We start from the raw sequence: 18,183 nt of genomic DNA, 5'->3' as shown, positions 1-18,183 counted from the left end.
ATATTTTTATTATTCAGTTTGTTAATGTGATGTATCATATTGATTTTGTGAAAGTTGAACCATCCTTGCATACCAGGGATAAATCCCACTTGGTCTGGGTGAATGATCTTTCTGATCTGTTGTTATTTTCAATTGGCTAGTATTTTGTTGAGGATTTTTGCATCTATGTTCATCAAGAGATGGGTCTGTATTTTTCTTTCTCTGTTGTATCTGTTTCAGGTTTTGGAATTAAGGTGATGCTGGTTTCATAGAAGGAATTTGGGAGGATTCCATCCTTTCAATTATTTTGAATAGCTTGAAAAGAATTGGAGTTAGTTCTTTAATTTTTGGTAGAATTTAGCAGCGAAGCCATCCAGTCCTGGGATTTTCTTTGTTGCGAGGGTATTTATTACTGTTTTGGTCTGTTTAGGTTTCTGTGTCTTCCTGGTTCAATTTAGGTAGGTTAAATGTGTCTAGAAATCTATGCATTTCTTTCAGGTTTCCCGGATTGTTGGCATAAGCTCTAATAATTTCTGATGATTCTTTTTATTCCTGTGGTGTCTGTTGTAATATTTCCTGTTTCATCTCTGATTTTGTTAATTTGGGTTTCTCCCCCCTTTTTTTGGTTTGTTGGGTCAATGGTGTGTTAATTTTATTTTTTTGAAAATCCAGCTCTTCATTTTGTTGATCTTTTGTATTGTTCTATTGGTTTTGATTTTATTGATTTCTTCTCTGATTTTATTGTTTCTCTTTTCCTTCTAGTTTTGGGTTTGGTTTGTTGTTGTTTTTCTAGATCCTTGAAATGCAATGATAGCTTATTTATTTTGTGCCTTTCCATTTTTTTAAAGATTTATTTATTTTACTTGAAAGAGTTACAGAGAGAGAGAGGAGAAGCAGAGAGAGAGAGAGAGAGAGAGAGAGAGAGAGGTCTTTCATCCGATGATTCACTCCTCAATTGGCTGCAATGGCCGGAGCTGCGCCAATCCGAAGCCAGGAGCCAGGAGCTTCCTCCAGGGCTCCCACGTGGTTGCAGGGGCCCAAGGACTTGGGATATCCTCTACTGCTTTCCTAGGCCATAGCAGAGAGCTGGATTGGAAGTGGAGCAGCGGGGTCTCGAACTGGCACCCATTGGGATGCTGGCGCTTCAGGCCAGGGCATTAACCTGCTGTGCCACAACACCAGACCCTCCAATTTCTTTTTCTTTTTGTTTTTGAGTTAAGTTGTCCCTTTGAGGCAGAGTTAGACAGTGAGAGAGAGAGAGAGAGAGAGAAAGGTCTTTCTTCCGTTCGTTCACGGAGGGGAGGGGATGGGAAGAGAGGGGAGGGGAGGGAAGAAGAAAGACAGCTATCCAGTAATCTTCCACATGGATGATAGGTGTCTAAGTGCTGGAGCCATCACCACTACTTTCCAGGATGTGCATTAACAAGAAACTGGAATCAAAAGTGGGGTTGGGACCAGCGCCGCGGCTCACTAGGCTAATCCTCTGCCTGCAGCGCCGGCACCCCGGGTTCTAGTCCCGGTCGGGGCACCGGATTCTGTCCCGGTTGCCCCTCTTCCAGTCCAGCTTTCTGCTGTAGCCTGGGAAGGCAGGTCCTTGGGCCCTGCACCCCCATGGGAGACCAGGAGGAGCACCTGGCTCCTGGCTTCGGATCAGCACGGTGCGCTGGCCGCAGCGTGCCAGCTGCAGCGGCCATTGGAGGGTGAACCAACGGTAAAGGAAGACCTTTCTCTCTGTCTCTCTCTCTCTCACTGTCCACTCTGCCTGTCAAAAAAATAAATAAATAAATAAAAGTGGGGTTGGAACTTGAATCCAGGCACTCTGATCTGGCAGGCATCTTATGCTGTGTCTTAACCGATATTTCAAATGTTTGGCTTCCAGTACACTTTTAATCTGGAAAATAAAACTTCAGCAGGAAAAAAGCAAGCTATCCCTGATGTGAAGCCAAATTCTATTCTCAGTCCCCAGGCCCAACTTTTCTTGATTCAGGAGGACATGCATTAGTAGATCTGATGGCAGAATTTGTTCTTCCTTTCTGAGGAAGGATCATGCAAAAGGATTCCATTTCCTGTTGCTACAAAACTCTCCCTAGATACTTTGGGTAATGTGAAGTATTCCCTAGTATTGATGGTTTCTAGGAACATAGATAGCCACTCTGGGCTTTCTTGGTTGTGTTCATCACGTTGCTGGCATATGTCTGGTTCTTGGAATAAGAGAGGTCTTGCTCATGAGATATTTATTAAGGTGCAGAAAGATGATTGCCAGCATCTCATGCCAAAATAAAGACGAATTTATAATCTTTACAATGTCCCACTGGTCCTAAAATATCTGTCTCTTTCAAGAATGTTACAGACGTGACCTTGTCAATGCACTTATGTTTCTATTGGATTGATGAGCAGGACTGTATAAAATCTAAGCTTCTTGTCAGCTCTTTCATATTGCAATTGAGCCAAGGAGAAGAGAACGAATTAAACACTTTTTGGTTCAAGCTGGATGCTGTGGTCTTGTGTAATTTTCACAGATGTGGAAACAAGGTCTTAACTAAGTAAAAAATTTTGCAAAGGTTATACAGTTCTCAAAAGTGATGGCACAGAGCCCAATTTTGCTTGACTTTACCATTTATTTATTTTTCTTCAGTACTAATACTGTCTGTTATCATTCACAGCCCCATAGCCCTGGTTCTTCATCTTATGGAAGCCAAGAACTCATTCCAAATAAACCATATTATTAGCTATGTAATTTTAGGTCATTCCTGGATACCTTGGGAATCTTTCCATGGCCTGCAGATGTAGAGCCCCTTGTCTAGAGAGAAGCCATGGGCATTTTTGTTTTTCTCAAAGAAGACAGCCAGTCAGTCTGCATGCTTTTCATTCTTTAGTATTCAACTGGAGAGGCACTGTGTTGGTGTGATGCTTCCTATAAGTCTAGCTTCATCAAACCTCTAGGGAGTAGCTGTGGAATCACTGAATCTGAGGATAGGTGTATACCTTAGGAATCATCCACAAACCACTATCTTCAAGTGCTTAAAGATATATCAAGTGATAGATCGTTAGGACATCAATAATTCTTATTACTAATATTTTGAACATGTATTACCAGGCATGGAGATAAAAATTTTCAATGCATTTTATCATGTAACCATTAGACTGTACAAGAGTACCATCCTTAGTTTACAGATTCATACTTGTTCAGGTCAGACTGTGAGGGTCACATCTAGGATGTGTCTGTGGAGCTGGAAACCATGCCCTCTTTGTCACTCTCATAGGCTTGCTTGTCACTTCCTTCCTGAGTGGTGAGCAGTCACCATTTCAGTTCTCTCTAAAAACTCATTTTCTTTAAAAACTTATCTGAAATTAGAACTCACATGCCTGTGGTACCTACATGTATATCTGAGCTGATCATCAAGAATTACGTATCTGCTTCCATCTGAATTCTTCTCATTCTTAAATTTTTATTTTATTATTATTTATGAATTTCACCTGAATAAGGATGTGTAGGAGAATCAAATCATGTTATACTTGCTTCTTTGATGTAGGACTCTCTGGAGCTTTTACTATGTTTATGCTGACAGAATCATGTATGCTTCTGAGCTGTGTAAGGTAGGGTGCAGTTAATTATTGTTTCGTATACTTTCTATCTCTGTGAATTCGCTTCAGCATTTTTACTTGCATGTAGTCTACAGAAGTTCATGGACAATACACATTGTTTTATATTTTTTAGAAAACTTTTATTTAGTAAATATAAATTTCAAAAATACAACTTTTGGATTATAGATGTTCTTCCCCCCATAACCACCCTCCCACCTGCAAACCATCCCATCTCCTACTCCCTCTCCCATCCCATTCTTCATTAAGATTCATTTTTAATTATATACAAATTGTCAACTTAGTATATACTAAGTAAACATTTCAACAGTTTGCACCCACACAGACACACAAAGTATAAAGTACTTTTTGAAGACTATTTTTACCATTAATTCTCATAGTACAACACATTAAGGACAGAGGTCCTACATGGGGAGTAAGTACACAGTGACTCCTGTTGTTGATTTAACAATTGACACTCTTATTTATGATGTGAGTAATAACCTGAGGCTCTTGTCATAAGCTGCCAAGGCTATGGAAGTCTCTTAAGTTCACAAACTCTGATCTTATTTAGACAAGGCCATAGTCAAAGTGGAAGTTCTCTCCTCCCTTCAGAGAAAGGTACCTCCTTCTTTGCTGGCCTGTTCTTTCCACTGGGATCTCACAGAGATCTTTCATTTAGGTCATTTTTTTTTTTTTTTGCCACAGGGAAAATACATATTGTAAAGCAACTATCCCAGGCCCTCAAAAACTTTGCACCTAATAAATACATCTGTCTTTGTGGATTCCTTGAATTCTTCTTGTAACCTGTTCTAACATCTCACCAGTTCCTTTATTAACTAATGTGTTAAAAAAAAATTGGTACATGCTTGCTTTATGTTTTATGAGCATTGTGGCTTTACTTTTTTGTTCTTTAGCAATATTTGAAAATTTATAATATAAAATGACAGAGTATTTGCTATTTTTCAAATGTACTGACCCTGATTTTTTTAAAGATTTATTTTATCTATTTTGAAAGAGTTAGAGAGAGGGAGAGACAGACAGAGAGATCTTTCAGTTGCTGGTTTATTCCCCAGATGACTTCAACAGCCGGGACTGGGCCAGTCTGAAGCCAGGAGCTTCTTCCAGGTCTCCCACCTGGGTGCAGGGTACCAAGTACTTGAGCCATCTGTTGCTGTTTTCCCAGGAACATTACCAGGGAGCTGGATTGGAAGTGAAGCAGCTGGGTCTCGAACTGGTGCCCCTATGGGAAGCCAGGGTTGTAGGCAGCTGCTTAACCCTCTATGCATGGTGTCCAGGTCTTGAGCTGTTTGCAGTTCACCTGCTTGTTAGGAGGTTTCTGTGAAGTGAGGGTAGAGTTGAGGGAAACACACACTTCCCTGTAACTGGCTCCCCCACTCCCAGGATGTTTGGATTAATGCAGTAACTTGTTTGGGATAGAGATGATCTCCAAGGGCTTACAGTTATCAATAGCATGGATCAAGCAGTTACCATGTCAGCATTCCTGACTATACGAGATGGTCAATCACAGTGGAATACACTATAAAATGGTAGCAAAGGACTTAACTGTGAACCGTCAATAGACTGTTCTTTTCTGTGTTGCTATCTTTTATCTCTAGGATATTATAGCCCAGTGGTTAGAAACTAGCCAACATCAGACCGTGTGCTTTAAATCTGGGCCCGGTTACATTACACACCAGCTGTGTGACAGTGGCCAGTTACTTCCCTTCTCTAGTGCTCTGCATTTTCAGGTGAAGTGAAAATAATCATAATAACCTAGCTCAGAAAATTATTGGAGGGTTAAGTAGAATTTTATATATGAGGACACCTTGAAAAGTTTGTGGAAAACAAAATTAAAAGCTAAGCTTATTTTGGTGCAAAGTTTTTTGAAATCCATAGCAGTTTTTTTCATAGTAGGCATTTTCCATGAAATTTTTGAATATCTCTCTTCTATGTGGATTTCAACACTTTTGCACCAAAATAAGCTCATCTTTTAATTCCGTTTCATAAACTCTTGCTTTTCAGAGAGAGAGAGAGAGAGAGAGAGAGAGAGAGAGCCTTTATCCACTAGCTCACTACTCAATGTTTGGGCTGGTCCAGGCTGAAGCCAGGAGACAGATCTCAGTCCAAGTCTCCCACCTGAGTGGTAAGGACCCAAGTGCAAGGCAGCAAGTGATGCCTGCCCTGGTGCACATTAGCAGGAAGCTTGGATCTGGAGCAGAGCTGGGCCTCAAATCCCAAGTACTCTGTTATGGGATTGAGGGCATCCCCACTGGTATCTGAATCACTGGGCCCAGTGCTCACCCCTCTGCAGACTTTCTTTATAAAGCATTTGGAACTATGCTTGATATATTTTAAATTTCCATGGATGAGAGCTAATAAATGAGAAAATTATAGCATTATTAAAGTGCGTATTTTAACAAGAAGAAGACACGCAAGAACACATTCTCTCTTCCCTGGAGTACCCCCTTTTCATCTGCTTCCTTCTCATTAGCACAAACATCCCTCTCTTTCCTTAGGCAACAAGCATGGCTCAGTTGAAGTCCTGGGTAGGGTTTTGTGGGCTTTTGTTCCGAGTCAACATTTAAAACGTTCTGCTGTAGGTCAGTGTTTTCAGGTGGCTGGTCCGTCTTCTCTTGGTGCATAAAGACCACCCAGAGAATCTGTGTGTGGCAGCCAGGAGTGGAGCTGTTCTGTGCGGGCTGCTGGATAGAACCTTCCCTGGCTTCTGTGTGTGTAACAGCTCCTCCATGGGGAGATGGCAACCCGTCTGGCAGATATGCATTTTCTCTCAAGCATTTGGCCCACAGTAGATGGAGGAATCTCTTTTGCTAGCCAAAGAGCAGGAAGATTAATTTGAACGAGCCAGTGAGTTTGGAGGTCATTGGATTACTCTTGTACTATTACTGTAAGGCAATCGGTTTGTCTTCCTTAAAGAAAGCTGATGGAGAAGGAAACTCTGATCCCTCTCAAAGCCTCAGTGGACTACCCCTGGATTTCTCAGACTTCCACTAAATTTTGATCTGCACGTGGTACTCTAGGTTGGATACTAGAAGTAGGAGGTCTCATGGAAGAGTGGTTTTGAGACAAGGTGACCTACCCTGCCCAACAGGAGAGCAGCAGTCTGGCTCCTGGAGAGGAGGAAGGCCCCAAGTGCTGGAGTTCAAGATCATTGAACTTTTTCTAAATCAGCGTCAGGTGAAGTTTTCCCACCAAGGTGATCTTCTTTCTCTTTCCCTCCCCTCCTCCTCCCCTCCCCTCTCCCCCCTTCACCTTCGCTTCCCTTCCCTTCCCCCAGAAGACTAGATGTCCTGTTGTTCAAAGACTGCTAGGAGAGAAGACAGTGGAGTTCTGGGACATGATACCTTGCCAGGTCTCTGCGTGATTGGCTGGTGCTACTCTCACTGGATTTTAGGGGTGTTTCTCACCTCCGTTCCCCTTCTACACCCCTGAATTGTCTTTGTTTCATAGCTTTCTAGCTCCTAGTTGCCTCCATCATACTTAGGATAAATCTACTCATTGTTGAAACATGTAAGCTCCCTATACTATGCTGTTCTCAGACTTTTAAAGTCTAAAGGATGCCGCCAGTGCTGCAGCTCACTAGGCTAATCCTCCGCCTGCAGCGCCGGCACACCGGGTTCTAGTCCCGGTGGGGCACCGGATTCTGTCCCGGTTGCCCCTCTTCCAGGCCAGCTCTCTGCTGTGGCCCACTGCGCCGATCCAAAGCCAGGAGCCAGGTGCTTCCTCCTGGCCTCCCATGCGGGTGCAGGGCCCAAGCACTTGGGCCATCCTCCACTGCACTCCCGGGCCACAGCAGAGAGCTGGACTGGAAGAGGAGCAACCGGGACAGAATCTGGCACCCCAACTGGGACTAGAACCCGGGATGCCGGCGCCGCAGGTGGAGGATTAGCCTAGTGAGCCGCGGTGCTGGCCAAAGCTGCTTTAAACCCTGAGATACATCCAGAAGGAGTTCCAAGGACTTGGAACCTGAAGTTTGGGAAACAGTTCAGTACATGCCCAGTAGGATGCTTCAGGACAAGTAGTGACATTGCACTGACCCTCTTCTGATGACCTCCTTCCAGTCTGAGATTCTGGGACTTTGTGCTGTCAGAGTTAGCCCTGGATCCATTCTCTCTGAATGAGCAGAAGGGCAGGTGTGTTTATGGACAAATGAATGAATGAGGGTGGATGGTCACACCTCTGTGTTCTGTCCAGAAGTGGCCATGGCCATCCTGTGCAGATTACTCATGGAGTTAGTGAGAAATGTATACATAATTCTATGTTCCTTATTTTGGAAACCACATAATGTATGAAGAGAAGAGAGTGTCCTTGTTCACAGAAGACTAATTAAATTCTGTGATTCTCTCCTTGACTGTCAGAGCCTGGCACAAGGAAGCATGAGTCATACAGAGTTGGAAGTTTGGTCTGAGCCCTTGTCCATTGCGGGAATACTCTCCAAGTCATCCTAGGAGCCAATCCTGCCAACATTCCTTTAGCCATTACTTTTGTTGCAGTAGGAAGTTGAGCATAAAAGCCTCCTTCCTGTACTCTGGTATGCCTTGATCTTGAACCACTTTGTAGTCGGTGTCTTCTCTTCTTACTGACTTCCCTGCTTCTAATCATAGAACTAGTTTTATCCTTGATGTCACACCTCGCCATGGCTTGACCTTGCTTTCATCTTCCCCCTAATTAACAAAAGTAATTTCTCTGTGAAACTGAAGGATGTGATTTTTAAAACTTGACTCAGAATACCAACTACTGGCATGGGTGTTTAGCACAGAAGTTAATACAATGATCGGGATGCCCGCATTCCATATCAGAGTCCCTGGGTTTGAGTTCCAGCTCCGCTTCCAGACTTGAATTCGCTGCTAGTGCACACCTCGGGAGGTAGCAGAACGTAACTCACATAGCTGTGTTCCTGTCTCCCGTGTGGGAGACCTGGGTTGAGTTTCCGTCTCCTGCCTGAAACAGTGGGCTTTTGAGAGGTAAACCAGTGGATGAGAGATCTTCCTCTTCCTCTGTTTCCCACCCTTTCTCTTTCTGCCTTTCAAATAAATAAAAATAAAGTGCCAACTTCTGTTTTTCTTTGAAAGCTGCATAGTATTCCATTCTTAACTTAAGACATTGAGTGGGCAGTTGTTCTCTTACTACTGCAATAGTCAGTATGTAGTTTACACTAACTATGCGAATTTGAAAATCCATCAGAACTTGGCTTTACAGTGTGAGGAAACTGCCAGAATCAGAGATGTACATTGTTAGAGTCATCATCTAGGCAGTTGCTGTGGAATAGTATGTGAGACCCCTATCGTTAGGGTGGCCCTCAACCAGTCAGGCTGAGGAACTGACTTGTTTAGGAGATACTGACAGAATTTGAGATGGAATATTTCTGGTTACTGCATTGTGATTTTCCTTCCTCCTAACTTTTTCTGTTTGCCTGTTGCATGATATCTTTTTGGATTAGATCAGAACTGCTAAGCTTGGGCTGAAGGCATAAGCCCACCACGCTGAGAGCATGCTTCAGAATCTCATCATCTAAAGGAAGTGCAATTTGAAAAGAGTATTGAACTTAGTGTACATGGGGTCTTCTAAATATTCATGGAAAATGAATGAGATGAATATGAATATTAAAAAATTGTGCATATGTTTCAGATTTTAAAAAAGATGTATTTATTTATTTATTTGAAAGGCAAAGTGAACTACACAGAGAGATATTGAGAGGAGTAGAAGGAGAGAGAGAATGTTCCATCTGCTGGATTACTTCCTAAATGCTTCCAACAGTCAAGGCTGGGCCAGGCCAGGCCAAAGCCAGGAGCCCACATCAGAGCCTCCTATGTGGGGGGCAGGAGCTCAGTATTGCAGCCATCATCCACTGCCTCCCCAGACAAGTTAACAGGGTCCTAGACCGGAAGCAGAGTAGCTGGGACTCAGATCAGCACTGCAGTATGGGATGCAGGCATCTCATTCAGAGGCTTAACCCAGTGTGACACAACACCCTCCCCTCAAAACTTTTTCTCATCAAAGTACTTATGTTTTAGTTCTATTTTTTCATGACTGTTTTGACGTACTCTTGTATTATTTCCCATTTGAAAACAGCAGCATAATGTTAAAATTTAAACACCTAAGAATAATTGTGTGTTAATTACAGAGTTCAACCAATGGTACTAGAACAAAAAAAAAATACTAAAATGGATAAAGTATTACATTGTACATCAACCAAGGGACAAATACCACTTGTTCTTCCTGATAGGTGACAACTAACTGAGCACCAAAAAGGAAACCTATTAAAGTGAAATGAACACTATGAGAAATGGTGACTTGATCAGCCCTTGCCCTGACTGTTGATGAGCAACTTAATATGTTATCCCTCTTAGTATTTTTTTTGTTTGTTCTACTTAATACTTTTGGTTGAATACTGTAATCAATACACAATTATTCTTATGTGCTGAAACTAAAAAAAAAAAAGCAGCAACAAATGCAACAAAAAAATCCTATTTTTTCACAATAGTAGTGTTTCAATAAAGATGCAGTTATCTTTGAAATAAAGATCTTAGTCCTGAACCAAACATCATAAGCATAAAGCTTTTTTCATTTTGCCTGTGGATGGAAAATGTGTCACATTGTTGTCAAAAATCTGAATATCGGGACCAGCGCTGTGGCTTAGCGGGTTAATGCCCTGGCCTAAAGCACTGGCATCCCTTATGGGCACCGGTTCGAGACCCAACTGCTCTACTTCTGATCCAGCTCTCTGCTGTGGCCTGGGAAAGCAGTAGAGGATGGCCCAAGTCCTTGGGCCCCTGCACCCGTGTGGGAGACCTGGAAGAAGCTCCTGGCTCCTGGCTTCAGATTGGCTCAGCTCCAGCTGCTGCAACCAACCGGGGAGTGAACCATCAGATGGAAGACCGCACACTCTCTCTCTCTCTTTGTGTAACTCTGACTTTCAAATAAATAAATAAATCTTTTAAAAAATCTGAATATCAAATACATGTGTAGATAGTAATCCTCTTGTAATATTAATGATGGCAGAAAGTTCAGACTTAACGGCTATTTTCAACATAGCCAATGGAGAGAAGAGTCCTTCTAAGTAATCAAGTCACTGTCAAATAATAGTCATGTAAAACATGGAGAAAGATGTGTTTTTAGTCATTTCAGTTCTAGGTGTCCTTATCTTTGCTGCCTAAAGATATTTTCCATGTAGTGGATCAATCTCACCGCCTGTATTAAGGCTGCTGGGAAAGATCACAAAACCACTGTGCAGCCATGGTTCCCCCTCAGCCGGCCCTGCAGTTCCACCCAAAAGCCCTGCTGTGTGTTCTGCTTAGTATCTTTCCTAGTTCCACATCTGAACCATTTCCCTTTCCCTGGAGTCTTTTTTTTTTAAAGATTTATTTATTTTACTTGAAAGTCAGAGTCACACAGAGGAGAGGCAGAGAAAGAAAGAGAGAGAGAGAGAGAGAGCGAGCGCGCGCGCACTAGAGGTCTTCCATCCGATGGTTCACTCCCCATTTGGCCGGAGCTGCACCGATCTGAAGCCAGGAGCCAGGAGCTTCTTCTGGGTCTCCCACATGGATGCAGGGTCCCAAGGACTTGGGCCATCTTCTACTGCTATCCCAGGCCATAGCAGAGAGCTGGATGGGAAGAGGAGCAGCCGGGACTTGAACTGGTGCCCATATGGGATGCAGGCGTTTCAGACCAGGGCTTTAACCCGCTGAGCCACAGCGCCGACCCCTCCCTGGAGTCTTTACCCTGACCAACTCCTCCCTGCCTCTTGGTCTTTCACCTTGTTGGAAAGATGGATCCGCCATGTTTGTCCCTTCAGACCTGGCCTCTGCACAGGCAGACTTCTCCGCCTTCCGATTCACCCTTCCTCGTGTTTCCGAGAACCAGTTGAGCCTCTTCCTGAGCAAGGTGAACCCTTCCATTCCTGATTCACACCCCACCCCTGTTTGTCCTACTGTGCAATCCTCTTTCTCAGAGCTCTTGACTCTCACTTTCTGTGGCCTGGTCTTCCTGGTATAGAAACAGGTCAAGCTGTATCCATTTTAGAAAGTCCTCATTTGGCTTTCTTTGCCTCAGGTTCTGGCAGGAGTACCTGCTCCTTCCCTCTGACTCCACCTCGATATTTGCTCAGTCTCCTAGGATCACTTTTCTGATTCTACCCACCCCACTAAGTAGCCCTTGGCAAGTCAAAAGGGTTACTGAATCCAGAGGACACTTTGGGTCTTTTAGTCTTTATCTTCCTTGAATTCTCTGCAGCATTAGAAGCAGTCTTCTTTGGATTTTACGAATTTACTCCTGGTTTGACCATACCTCTTGGTCCCCTGTTTCCTGTCAAGGATCCTCTTAGGCCTGTTCTTCAAAGAATGATTTTCCTGGATTTTTATCTCTGATCCACATCTTTCTTCCCACCCTGTTTTCTCTGATCTTTCTCATCCACTGCAGTAGCTTCACTGCTGCTGATTTCTGGTAAGTTCCCAGGAGTCTCTGGGGCTAAGAATATTCTCTCAGAACCTTGCTCACAGACCCTAGGATGTAGCATGCTTTTCCTCTAGTCTCTTCACAGAGTAGAATGAAGTTTTTATTTTAGTAAATATGAGGAGACCTTCTTAGCTTACTATCCACTGTGATTTGCATTCCTCTCCAGGGAAAATGTCTAATATGATAAATTTATTATAGAGCCCCAGAATTTGAAAGTACTTGAGATAAAATTTATTCCACTCATCTGTTTGATGAGTAAATCTCTTCTTCTGCACTCTCACTATTGGTTTAGCTCAAATAACTTCTAGGACAGTGAGCTCATTCCTTCTACCAACAAACTTATTTCCAGAAAACCATGATGGCAATTTCTTTTGTGGAAAAGTTTTTCTTTGTATAGGTTTTACAGGCATATGCTAGTTCTTATTTTTAAGATATTTATTTCTATTTCAGAGACAGAGACCGAGGCAGACATGGCTCCCGTCTGCTGATTCACTCCTCAAATGCGTGCAGGAACCAGGGGTAGGCCAGGCTGAATCCAGGAGCTAAGAACTCAATCCAGGTCACTCATGTGGTTGGCAGGAACCCAATGCATCATCCACTGCCTTCCATGGTCTGCATTAGCAGGAATTTAGAATTGACAGCGGAGCTGGGACTCGAACCCAGGCACTGTGATGTTGGGTGTGGATGTCCCAACTTGTGTCTTAAGCCCTGGCGCAAACATGCATCCCTGAAGCTAGTTCTTTTCTTTTCTTTTTTCTTTAGGATTTAAGTATTTATTTGAAAGTCAGAGTTATACAGAGAGAGAGAGAGAGAGAGAGAGAGAGAGAGAGAGAGAAAGGGGGAGAGAGACAGAGACAGAGAGACAGATGGAGAGAGAGAGAAATGTCTTCCATCTGTTGGTTTACTCCGCAATTGGCTGTAATGGCCAGAGCTGTGCTGATCTGAAGCCAGGAGCCAGGAGCTTCTTCCAGGTCTCCCACGTAGGTGCAAGGGTCCAAGGACGTGGGCCACCTTCTACTGCTTTCCCAGGCCATAGCAGAGAGCTGGATGGGAAGTGGAGCAGCTGGTGCCCATATGGGTTACAGCACTGCAGGTGGTGGCTTTACCCGCTATGCCACAGTGCTGCCCCCTGAAGCTGGTTCTTGATCATGGTTTCTGACAGAACAAGTCTGATTGTTCTTTACTATTTACTTTTTAGACAGCTGAACTCTCTTCCCTTCTCCCTGGCAATATACCAACTTACCTCAAATCTTCTTCTTACCATGTGGTATCAACTCTCTGTGCCTTTGAGAGTACCTTGAGTTGGCTCCAGGTTGTCTGTATATTTGTATTTCCCAACTTGCCCATATCTGAAAGCATCAAAGACTGCTTTCTTGGTTGTTATTAAGCTCTAATGGTGCAACCTGAGATTACATTAGATGCTTTGTTGATTTGTCTATTGCTTTAGTAACACATACTCTCTGCTAAAGTCATTCCTTATTTCTAGTTAAGGGTAGAAACCACACACTCCTGACTTCCATGCTGTTGCATTTTGGTTGAAAGTCAAATACATAAGTCTAATTATTGTACATTTATATTTTTAACATTTTAAAAGATTTATTTATTCAAAAGTTAGAGTTACACAGAGAGAGGAGAGGCAAAGAGAGAGGTCTTTTTTTTCAACTTTCATTTAATAATTATAAATTTCCAAAGTAAAATTTTTGGATTATAGCGGCTTTTTCCATAACCTCCCTTCCACCCGCAACCTTCGCATCTCCCACTTCCTCTCCCATCCCATTCTTCATCAAGGTTCATTTTTAATTATCTTTATATCCAGAAGATCAACTTAGTATATACTAAGTAAAGATTTCAACAGTTTAGCACCCACACAGACACACAAAGTATAGAGTACTGTTTGAGTAGTAGTTTTACCGTTAATTTGCATGGTACAACACATTAAGGACAGAGGTCCTACATGGGGAGTAAGTGCACAGTGACTCTTGTTGTTGATTTAACAATTGACACTCTTATTTATGATGTCAGTAATCACCTGAGGCTCTTGTCATGAGCTGCCAAAGCTGTGGATGCCTCTTGAATTCTCCAACTCTGACCTTAATTAGACAAGGCCATAATCAAAGTGGAAGTTCTCTCCTCTCTTTAGAGAAAAGTACATCCTTCTTTGATGGCCCATTCTTTCCACTGGGATCTCACTCACAGAGATCTTTCATTTAGGTCATTTTTTTTGTCACAGTGTCTTGGCTTTCCATGCCTGTGAAACTCTCATGGGCTTTTTAGCCAGATCTGAATGCTTTAAGGGCTGATTCTGAGGCCAGAGTGCTGTTTAGGACATGTGCCATTCTATGAGTCTGCTGTGTATCCCACTTCCCATGTTGGATTGTTCTCTCCTTTTTAATTCTATCAGTTATGATTATCAGACACTAGTCTTGTTTATGTGATCCCTTTGACACTTAATCCTATCATTATGATCAATTATGAACTTAAACTGATCACTTCGACTAGTAAGATGACAATGGTACATGCCACCTTGATGGGATTGATTTGGAATGCCCTGGCACATTTCTAACTCTACCATTAGGGGTAAGTCCAAGTGAGCATGTGCCAAACTGTACTTGAAAGTATCTATATGAACTATGACTTATTGGATAAATATTTTGATACTTAGGTTTATTTAAAACATTGCAAATTGAATCTAATGGGAGAGATAAAATAGCTAAGAAGATATCAAGTAAAATGTGGTGTGTGTTGCTTATTTTATTAATCAAGGATATGAGTTTCTGTGTTTCTTCCTAATGGATAACATTATCTTACTCCTTCCTATTTATTTATTTATTTTAAAGATTTATTTGTTTGAAAGGCGGAGTTACGGAGTGGTAGATACAGAAGAGATGTCTTCCATTCACTGGTTCACTCCCCAAATGGCCGCAATGACCAGGGCTGGACCAAGCTGGAGCCAGGAGCCAGGAGCCAAGAACTTCTTCTAGGTCTCCCATGTGGGTGCAGGTTCCAAGCATTTGGGTCATCCTTTGCTGCTTTCCCAGGTGCCTTAGCAGGGAGCTCAGTCTGATGTGGAGCTGCTAGAACTCATGGGATGCCAGCACTGTAGTCCAGGGCTTTAACTTGCTGTGCCACAGTGCCGGCCCCCTGCCTTCCTATTTAAACACAGCAGGTTCAGTTTGTTCCTTCTGATTTGTAAAACACTTTGCTAGAAGAAATCATTTACACATTTTGGGTGATGGTTGTTTTTACCATTTCCTCTGTACTACTTTCCTTTCTAAAATGCTTTTGTTCCTAACAGGAACAAAAACTGATTGAGCAGCACTGGCATGAGATCTATCTGGGTGTCTGTCCTTTATCTCTTTCCTTTATGTGAACCTACAAAGTGTATTCTATCTTTTGGTTCACTCATTTTTCCTCTCCACTTTTCCAGTCTGTTCTGGAAATCATTGTTGAATCCAGTGAGAATTTCATGCCCCAGGTTAACTCCATCAATGCATTTTCCTTTTCCTTGGAGAATATTGGATCCGTAGCCATCCAGGCTGTTTCAGAGTAGCTGGTATTTCAAGGTTTGTAACTGTATTGGATGGGGATGAATCCTATTGCCTGGTGCTGTGTTTGGCAGGAGGGATGGGTACAGTAGAGTTCCCGTTGTCAGTCAGTGTGTCTGAGCTCGACACCGCACAGCAGTGAGAGTCACATTCCTTCTAGGGGTATAGCTTCAACTTGCAGTGGCATGATGCCTGCATATGTACGTAAAGTAAATAAAGTAAGGTGATGGTGATAATAATGGTAACATTTAACTACCAGAGACTCGATTCAGTGTTTTATTTAAGGTCTTAATAAAATCTTGTTAGTAATTTAAATCAATCCTATGAAGTAGGCAGCACAGCTCAGGAGCGTTGCGTGAACTAAAGAGGTGAAGTATAATTCGTCTTCTCTAGTCCCAGGCACATAGGAGCCCTGTTTTCTGAGTTTAGGCCAATAGAACTGTTCACACCCAGGCCTGTAGTACATAGTGGCTTTCCCAGTGATCTTCCCTTTGGCTGCTTCCTTGGCTGGCATGTGCTCTGCCACATTCCTATCTATAGGGCTTTCTAACAAAATTTAGAAACTCCATAGAGCTTTCTATGAAGACTTCAGCTTTCAGAGATATTGCTCATAACACTTTGAAAGCCTATCATTTTTTTTAAAATTTATTGTCTTTGATTTGTTATATGTGGACCTGACTTGTCTATTCTACTAAATTTGGCAGGGGTATAAAGTGCTGCACCTCATTTTATTCTCCGCTGTAATTTTGGTTGACCAGTATATAACATAGGCCTTGTGTATCCGACAGCTTTATTGAACATTTAATGAACTAAAGGGAGTATTAGAAGATGGCAGGGGAGAAATTACCATGGGATTTTGCTCCAGCAGTTCTAATGCTGTCCTAATGAAGTAGATTCATACCCTTTGTCACATAGCTTTAGCTCACTGTTTGAGAAATAATCGAGGCTGGTGCCACGGCTCACTAGGCCAATCCTCTGCCTGCGGTGCCGGCACTTCGGGTTCTAGTCCCGGTTGGGGCGCCGGATTCTGTCCCGGTTGCTCCTCTTCCAGTCCAGCTCTCTGCTGTGGCCCGGGAAGGTAGTGGAGGATGGCCCAAGTGCTTGGGCCCCTGCACCCGCATGGGAGACCAGGAGAAGCACCTGGGTCCTGGCTTCGGATCGGCGCAGTGTGCCGGCTGTAGCGGCCATTGCAGGGTGAACCAACAGAAAAGGAAGACCTTTCTCTCTGTCTCTCACTGCCTAACTTTGTGTGTCCAAAAAAAAAAAAAAAAAGAAATAATCAAGTACCTGTTATATGCCAACATTGTGGTCGATGCTTTTGGCAAAAAGATGAGTAAGTCATGGCTTCTGTCTTTCAGTCACGCAGAGAGTTTTGTGGAGGAAGCAGAGAATGCAAATAAGTAAATGCAGTGTACATGATGCTTGTTCCAAGTCACACAGCCTGTGGGTGGCACAACTGTGGTTAAATTCCAGGTCTCTTGCACTCCAGAGACAGAGGCCAGGAGGCTTCCAGGACAGCCCTGAGAGTGGAGTCTCCACAGTCAGAGTGAAACATGTCACTCTCGCCTCTACCTGGAAAGGCACAGCTTCCTTTGAGAGATGACTAAATCGAACTGTTTTGCTTTGTTCACGAACCAGGTGCTCCAGAAGCTGGGGAAAGCTGATGAAACCAAAGACGAGCAGTTTGAAGAATATGTCCAGAACTTCAAACGGCAAGAAGTGAGTCCATTCATCTAGTGTGCTGAGTGAGGAAGGGTTTAGCTACGCTTATGCTTTCGTTTATGCTGTGGTTTGGATGTGGTGTGAGTGTGTCCCCCAAGACTTCGTGCGTTGAAATCACCTCCTCATTGTGAGATACTAGGAAGATAGAAAGTTAATCTAGCTATTATGTTTAGGGCCTTAGGCGGTAATTAGCATTAGATGAGGTCTTTAGATTGGAGCTCTATGATTGGTTGCTGTGGCTTTATATAAACAAGTGCAGAGACCAGAAGAGATACATCCATACTCCCTGTCTCTTGGCATGTGGTGCCCTGGGCCACCCTGGAACTCTGCCAGCAAGAGCCCCATCACCAGATACCATCACTGTACCCTTCATCTCTAGAACTGTGAGCCAAAATAAACCTTTCTTTATAACTTGCCCAGTTTGTGGTATTGTGTTATTAATGAAAGAAAGTAGACTAATACAGTATATAACCAAGATGAGTTCACATTGAAGAAAGAACACTTGAGGGTAATACTTGCTATTTTTGTAGACTCTTGTGGAAGACAAGGGAAGAGGCAGTAGGCACTATGGGAAGAGAATCTGAGTTTTAGAATCCCAGTAGACAAAGACTGCAGCTCTGGACTGCTTCCTTACAGATGATTGATCCAGAAGAAGGATGGTTTTTTAAATATTTATTTATTTATTTATTTATTAGAGAGAGAGAGAGAGATGCATGTTGATATGCTGCTTCCCAAATGCCTAGAATGTTTTGCCAGGCTGGAGCCCAGCTGAGAACCCAACCCAGGTCTCCTGGGGGAGTGGCAGGGACCAATTACTTGAGCCATCCCCTGCTGCCTCCCAGGTCTTTTAGCAGGAAACTGGAATTCGGAATGGAGCCAG

At 43.0% G+C, this 18,183-nt stretch overlaps 1 protein-coding gene across 9 annotated transcripts in view; it reads left to right on the top strand.

Moving 5' to 3' along the window:
* The window catches only part of AMPH (amphiphysin), a 225,320-nt gene that overhangs the window by 82,273 nt on the left and 124,864 nt on the right, over positions 1–18,183 (top strand). For all 9 annotated transcript variants that reach the window (XM_051853305.2, XM_051853303.2, XM_070059744.1 and 6 more), the window contains one exon: positions 17,220–17,300. In XM_051853305.2, the coding sequence (XP_051709265.2) occupies positions 17,220–17,300 (81 nt within the window). The remainder of the gene's footprint in view (positions 1–17,219; positions 17,301–18,183) is intronic.

Source organism: Oryctolagus cuniculus, chromosome 16, assembly GCF_964237555.1.
Source record: "Oryctolagus cuniculus chromosome 16, mOryCun1.1, whole genome shotgun sequence".
Lineage (NCBI taxonomy): Eukaryota > Metazoa > Chordata > Mammalia > Lagomorpha > Leporidae > Oryctolagus > Oryctolagus cuniculus.
This window is presented reverse-complemented; position numbering and strand designations above follow the sequence as displayed.